The following is an 8,889-nucleotide window of genomic DNA, read 5'->3' on the forward strand; positions in this document are numbered from 1 at the left end:
AAAAATAAAATTAAATCAAAAAAAAAATTAAATCAAAAACACATTTTCTCCGACAGTATAGTATAGATAAACAACATTTTATATTAAAGAATATTCTGTATTATATATATATACAGTATATATATATTGTTATTATTAAATTATCATTATATCTAGAGATGGGCAAATAGAAAGTTTCTAATAAATTTCCGTGAGAAAGTTTCTAGAAAATTTCTCAGGAATAAATTTCTACAGAAATTTAACTTTATTGTTATACTATGGGATCCCCATATCTTTAGCTATTATAATACTATAAATATATTAATGAGACATAATACTGTATATATATATATACTATTATACAAATGGGATCCCTATATAAATAATTATTATTATTTAATAATAATCAGTTTTGTAAAATTTTATTGACCTTTTTATTATAGTATAGTTTAGTATAATTAAATAAATATATTTTTTACTTTAATTATATATATATACTAATATATATATTTAATTATTACTTTTAAAAACAATGTATACAAGATAACAAATATAGAGAAAACAAAATTAACATGGGGATCCCATAGATAGAAATTTCTTTTAGAAACTTTCTAGAAATTTCTCTATTATTTTATAAATTTCTCTTTTTTGCCAACACTAATTATATCCCATAACTACTGTATTATTATTATTATTATCATTGATATCTATTGTATTTTGACATTCAGAAAAATATGTATCAAAAAAATAACTATAATTTCAAGTATAATATAGTAGACTATATTTACAGTATATATATGATATGTGTTTACCCATTGATTTCATTTACAGTATAAATATTTTTCAATACAAACCTTTACTTATCTTTTTTATTGGTTTTGTTTTTTATTTATTATATTATATGTAATATAAATATACAGTATATATATATTGATTGAGAGGTGTCCAGCAAACAAACAAACAAACACTTCATAATATATATATAATAATAATATTATTATTTTTTGTATAGAAATTATATTTATAACAATATCTTATATAACAATTGCTATTGAGATATAATACTGTATATATATACAGTATATTTCTATTATATTGATAGATAATATATTATTTTTACAATATGTGTGATATATATATATATATAATGCAATAGTTATTTATTTGTGACAATAAATTTTTTTTCGGCTCCAATGGTCCTAATAATGTGATATTTATTTATTTATTTTTGTTTAGTTTTGTTGGACACTATATTATCTATATATATATATATGTTATGCAATATATCATATATATATACATATATATTGTATATATATATAAATATAGTATATTTATATCTAATATATATATATGACGACAACATATGTTTGTTACGGAAAAATTTTGTTTGAAGTTTAAATTAAAAGACAAACTTTTAGTTTTCTAGTTTTGTTTATATATATTATATACAGTTTATATACAGTATATTAAGCGATAATAATAATAATATACAGTATATAATAGTTTGTCTGTTAGTCAACAAAATATATTAAGAGAGAGAGAGAGAGAGAGATTTAATAATATATTTATTATTAAAGATATAAATATAATAATAAATATATTAATATATTTAATATGAAAATTTGTTTTTATTTTTGTTTTTATTTATTTATTTGGTGCCAAAAAATCTAATTTTATACTTTATATGATATATATTTAATATATGATATTTAATTAAACATTTTATTTTATTTTTAATATTTTGATATAACTTTTTTTATTTATTTATTTATTTATAGTTGAAATATCAAAATTAATCAAAAATAGATATAAAAGTAGAATATTATTGAGAGAAAAATAAAATAAAATAAATTTAAGGAATTTGTTTGAATGGAAATATAAATAAAAAAAATTTTGTCATTTAATATCTAATATATTTATTTCTTTATATATTATATACAAGTTTACAGTCAAAGAAATGCACTAATTTCTGTTTATATATATATATACTGTATATATAAGAAAAATAAAATATCTATTGATTAATATAAGAAAAAAATTGAATAAACTTATTATACGGTATATACTGTATATGATATATATATATGTGTCATAAAATAGATTTTTTTCACACATACACACATATATACACACATGCATACATACACACACATACACACACACAAACATACACACATACACATACACATACACATACACATACACATACATGTACACATACACATACACATACATGTACACATACACATATGTGTGTACACATACATGTACACATACACATACACATACACATACACATACACATACACATGTACACATGTACACATACACATACATGTGTGTATGTACACATACACATACACATACATGTACACATACACATACACACACACATACACACACATACACACACACATACATAAATACATGCACACACACACATAAATACACACACATACATATATAAACTCATACATACACACTCACACAAAACTAAAAGCATTTTCACTGATTTAAACATTTAGTATTATAAAAGTTAGATATAATGGTTGTAAACAATTTTATATTCAATTGCAAATAAATAAAAACTTATCTTAATATAAAGTGTTTATTATTATTGAATGAAATGTTTATAAATAGATTTTTTTTAAAATTTTAAAATATATCAAATAAATACAATAATTATTATATGATTTGATTTGATGTATAATTAGAGTTATATTAAAATAATTTTATTTAATTACAAACATTTAAACAACTATTTTATGCTATTTATTAATTTAAAATTTATATAGACTAATACAAGTATAATAATAAAATAATATTTAATAAAATATTTAAAAGTCTAAAAAACTTTAAAAACTTAGTAATTAGTTAGTAATATAAAAGTTTTTGTATTTAAAAATAATGATAATTAATTATAATAAATATTATCTAAAATTATTTATATTAAATTATTATTAAAATATTTAATATTTAGAAAAATATAAAATCAATTGCAGTAAAAAAATATTTATAAAAATAATTATCAAAATTTTCATAATAATAACTACACTATATTTGAAAAAAAAATTTACTAAATACTAGTATAGATATAATAAATAATTTATATAAAGTATATAATCTATATATCTATGATATTATATTATGAAATTTACTAATAATAAAATTTTATTTTTTTATATCCACACATACACCCACCCACCCAAACACACATTTTGTTATATACCCCACAAATACACACACTTAAACACACATTTTTGTTATACTCCATACACACCCACTCACCCAAACACACATTTTGTTATACCCCATACCCTACACACCCACCCATCCAATAGGTTGTCGACTTATTGAACGATTTGTATACAACATTTGATTCGACAATCGACTGTTTCGATGTCTATAAAGTCGAGACCATCGGTGACGCCTATATGGTTGTGTCGGGTCTACCCCARCGTAATGGTCAGCGACACGTACGGGAGATATGCCGTATGGCACTGGCCTTACTCGAAGCGGTCAAATCGTTTCGTATACGGCAYCGACCCGACGATCAGCTAAGGTTACGCATTGGCCTACACTCGGGTTCGTGTGTGGCCGGTGTGGTCGGCCTGAAAATGCCCCGCTATTGTCTATTTGGTAATTAATTTTTTAGTTTTTTTTAGTATTTTTTTTTTTAAAAAAATTAGATTTTTAATTATAAAACTTTTAATTATSWGTTTATTTATTTAMTTATATATATATTTTWAATTAATTATCAATTGAAAMWTAAAAATAAATAAGGTTAACTGTKATAATATTAATACTATWMAAAAAATATAATATTAATTATATTATTATTTAATTWAATTTATTAGGTATTTAATTATTTTTTAGTTTTTTTAGTTTTTATAAAAATTAGATTTTTAATTATAAAACTTTTAATTATSMGTTTATTTATTTCTATATATATATATATATATATATACTTTAAATTAATTATCAATTGAAACTTAAAATTTAAGGTTAACTGTGATAATATTAATACTATTAAAAAAATATAATACTAATTATATTAATAATAATATTATTATTATTTGGTATTTAATTATTTTTTAGTTTTTAAAAAAAATTATATTTTTAATTATAAAACTTTAAATATATTAAATTTATTTATAACTTACAATATATTTTGTTATTTTAAATAATTATCAATTGAAAAAAATTATGGTTAACAGTGATAATCCTAAAAAAATAAAATACATATTATATTAATAATAATAATATTAATAATATTAATATTAATAATATTAATATTAATAATATTAATATTATTATTTAATTTAATTTATTTAGATTTTTATAAATTTTTGTATATTTTATTTAAACCACTTGTATAGGTGATACAGTTAATACAGCCTCTCGTATGGAATCAAATGGAGAGGGTAAGTTTTTAAAAAAATTTAAAATTTATATTTAATTAATTTAATTTTTAGTTTAGTATAGTTTAGTTAGTTAATTATTTTTTTATTAAAAAAAAATCTATGGTTTAAATTAATTAGTTTTATAATTGATTTGATTTTTTTTTAAAAATTCAAATAATAAAATTAAATAAAATTCTAAAAGTTATTTATTATTATTATTAAAAAATATATTTTGTATACAAATTATTATTATAGTTATTATTATTATTATTATGCAAAACAAAAGTTTTAATAACTTATTTTTATTTTATTTTTCTACTACTACTACTACTACTACTACTACTACTACCACTACTACTACTACTACTACTACCACTACTACTACTACTACTACTACCACTACTATTACTACCACTACCACTACCACTACAACTACCACTACCACTACCATCACTACTACCACTACTACTACTACTACTACTATACTACTACTATTACTACTACTACCACTACTACTACCACTACTACTACCACTACTACTACCACTACTACTACCACTACTACTACCACTACTACTACCACTACTACTACCACTACTACTACCACTACTACTACCACCACTACTACTACCACTACCACTACCACTACAACTACAACTACAACTACTACTACTATACTAATTGATGGTGTATTTTGTGAGGACAGCCCTAAAAATACATATCAGCGATACTACCAAAAATCTATTGGACTCTTTCGGTACGTTTATTACCGAATCCCGGGGCGAGATTCCCATCAAAGGCAAGGGAAATATGACAACCTATTGGTTGATATCAGAGGATTGCACTAATAGTTGTAATAATAATAATAATAATAATAATAATAATATTTGTAGTATTGTTGAAAAACCACAACAATTACCTCAACAACAAAATAAAATATGACTATCGATTAAACGGTCCATTAAATGGAAATAAAATTTTCATATTTAGTAATTAATTAATTATAAAAATATTAATTAATTAATTAATTAATAACTTATATATACTGTATATATWTATATATATTGTTATATTTAACAAAAAAAAATAATTATCAATTTGAAAAAATAAGGTTAACTGTGATAATCCCTAAATATACTCATTATATTCAATAATATAATAATTATTATTATTTATTAATTTATTATTGTTATTATTAACCAAAAAAAAAATTAACAAAAAATTTTTGATTTATTAGTTTCTATCATTAATTTCAAACAATTAATTTTTATTGTTGTTGTTATCTATTAATTACTTAATTGTATTATTATTTTTTTGATGTTATGTAAATACAAACCAAAAATATTATTTTTATTTATTTATTTAAAAAATTTAATTTAGTATTTATATAATACTAATAATACTAATAATTTTGTTATTAAGTACTGTATTGTAGGAAATTTTTTTTTAACTATAWMTAATTTTTCCCCAAAAAATATCAATTAAAACATTTTAATTAATTAATTTAATTAAATTAATTTCAAGWTAAACATATAAATTAAAAATTCCGATCTCTACTCAATTATATTAAAACTAATTATTATTATTTTWAAATTTATTATCCAATTAATTAGTTATAATTGATATATAAATTATATATTTAATTTAAAAAATCAAATCAAWTAACTAAATATTTTTGTTACTATGATTTTTAGTTAAATAAATAAATACTAGAAAAATATTTAAACACATAATTTTTTTAATGTGATTTAATCTCATTTGATCTCATTATTAGGTAATTTATTTATAAAAAAAATTAAAACTAATAAATCAATTAATTAATTAAATTAGACAAACATTATATATATAATTTTATTTATCTTATTAACAATTAAAATATTTTTTAAAAATCTGTTTATTAAAAATTAATTTCAATTACTTTAATTAGTTTTTAAAAACTCATTACTTGATTATAAAAATTTTTTTAATAAATAAATCTATTTTTTAAATTTAGAAAACAATTTGAATTTTAGTTGTTGTKTTGCAATCATATATATAATATAAAATAGTTTATATAATTTATATAACTGTTATATATATATATATATATATTAATTGTTTAACTATACAAATACATAGATAATAATACAAACAAACAAATTGTGTGTAAGTTTTCTAACTAATTGTTAATCAATAATAAATGTTTATTATTGTTATTATTAATTAATTAATTAATTAGATTTACGTAAAATAGAAATTTTTTTTAWAAAAAAATATATAATTTCTAAATATGTAAATAAAAATTGAAAATTTAAAAACTGTTTTTATTAATATATATATCCAACAAATACATTGAATAATCTAAAAAAAATAAAAATAAATTAAATTCTTGACTATATATTAGTGTTGTTTTAGTTACTAATTATTATTATTGTTTTAAATTGTCATAATTTGTATCAATAATAATAATAATTGTAATTAATTTTTTATACGGCATATAAATATATATATATATATATATATATATATATGTGATATGCATGACATGTATCTATAAAAATAACTGTTTGTATCACATGTTTATATACATATAGAAAGATATTTAATTAAAAAAATGTAAATATAATTATCATTAATACTAATAATAATAATTACAACCATTAAATGTAAAACACTATAAACTAATAGATTTGGAGAGAAAAAAACAGTTTAATTAATGTAAATGTTTACACAATTAAAAAAAATGTTTTAAATATATATATATATGTATGTATAGAAAGTGTATYAATATATATATTGGAAAACAATTGGATGAAAACAATTAAAAAAATTATAACAAATTTATAACAAATTTTTATGTGTTTTTTTTCAATCACATTAATAATGGTAATAACTATTGTGTTTTAGCAAAAATAATAATAGCATATCATATATATATATATATAAACATTAAATAATTTTTTTTTTTTATAAATTTGTTTAGTTTAAGGCATCGATAGAGAGAGAGAGAGAGAGAGAGAGAGAGAGAGAGAGAGAGAGAGAGAGAGAGAGAGAGAGAGAGAGAGAGAGGATTTAAGGATAGGTATATATATAAGGAACGGTAGGTTTTTAAGGCACTTAATGGATGTACTAATTAATTAGGTATTAAATTATGTCTAATAATAATAATAATAATAATAATCAAAACACACAATCAATTGATCCGATTATATATATATATAATAATAATAATAATAATAATAATAATAATAATAATAAATAAAATATTTATATAATAAACAAAAAACTATAAAACAATAGTTTCCTAATAATAATAATAATAATGTCTCTCTTTATCTCAAAATATGTATTTAAAACAACAACAAAAAAAAACGGGTTTGAAATGACCACTTGTTTGTATCGGGACTTAACATTTGGCCACCAATTTGGTCGGTTAACTCGTTGTGTCCTACAATTTACCGCTACGTTTGTTTAGGGCCGCCTGAAACAGGCTAAAGGCCAACGTTAGGACATAGATAACGGCGGCAACCCATGTACTATAGGCTGCGTTATCGTATTTATCGGTAGCCTGGCGGCCAAAATCGTCCAAATCTACCGATTTAATATCGGCCAATATATCTTCGGCAAATGCAATCGACCTGATTTTCAATAGGCCGCCCAATATGGCCAACATTACGATACCCCAGACGGACAGTACGGCGCAACAAACGGACAATTTTGGTCCGCAAATTGGACACAATTTCATGATTAGGATTGGGAACGGGTCGGGTGGTCAGCGACGATAACGGTGATTGTGTTTTGTGTTGTCGGTTATTAACACCCGATTGACAGTCGGTGGTCAACACAACTAAAGGGTCGGATCCCGTGCGGAGAAGTTGTTATGTATCGGTTGCGGTAGTGATGACCACTTGACTGTAGTATCGGTGACGGTATCGGTGATTGTGTAGTCGGTTATTAATACACCGATTAGTTGGCCAACAAATATATAGTCCGTACGGATCGCTGAGTTTCGGTTGTGTTTCGGTTGGCGTCGGCGGTAATGATGACCACTTGACTGTCTATTTTTTTTTGACTGTAATATATCGGTGACGGCGGCGGCGGTAGTGGACAACCAATCGGCGGATCAATCAATCAATCAATCAATCGGTAAATATTTTTTTTTTAGTTTTGTTTTGTTATGTTTAACGACAACAACACTAATAATACTAATGACACCCACTTTGTGTGTATGTATTAGTGACATATATTCCCTCCATATTAGGAAAATTCCCGATAAGTTTATTTTCCCTTTGAATTTAATGTTTAATTAATTTTTTATACATAACTAGATATTATTGATTACTAATCATTATTATTAATATTATATTAGTATTTATTTATTTTTTTAATTATAAAATAAAACTATTTTTTTATTGTAGTTAAATGGGAATTTTTATTTGGGGAATATTCCCCTATATATTATGGGTTGTATACCAACACTATTTAGTAGTGATATTACAGTATATACAATGTGTGTGTATTAGTGT

General features: G+C 21.2%; 1 protein-coding gene and 1 pseudogene across 1 annotated transcript; one reads left to right on the forward strand and one right to left on the reverse strand.

Annotated features, from left to right (window-relative positions):
• The window catches only part of LOC128956602 (atrial natriuretic peptide receptor 1-like), a 63,598-nt pseudogene extending 58,098 nt beyond the window's left edge, over positions 1 to 5,500 (forward strand).
• A 2,076-nt stretch (positions 5,501 to 7,576) lies between these two features.
• On the reverse strand, positions 7,577 to 8,583 carry LOC128956636 (ribonuclease kappa-B-like). Its single transcript, XM_054302355.1, has one exon. The coding sequence runs from the start codon at positions 8,106 to 8,108 to the stop codon at positions 7,812 to 7,814; it is 297 nt and encodes a 98-aa protein (XP_054158330.1). The 5' UTR covers positions 8,109 to 8,583; the 3' UTR covers positions 7,577 to 7,811.
• Between the last annotated feature and the right edge of the window lie 306 nt (positions 8,584 to 8,889).

The sequence above is a fragment of the Oppia nitens genome, unplaced genomic scaffold (assembly GCF_028296485.1).
Source record: "Oppia nitens isolate AA-2021 unplaced genomic scaffold, nextdenovo-longstitch-racon4-pilon3 scaffold31_pilon_pilon_pilon, whole genome shotgun sequence".
NCBI classification, from domain to species: Eukaryota; Metazoa; Arthropoda; class Arachnida; order Sarcoptiformes; family Oppiidae; genus Oppia; species Oppia nitens.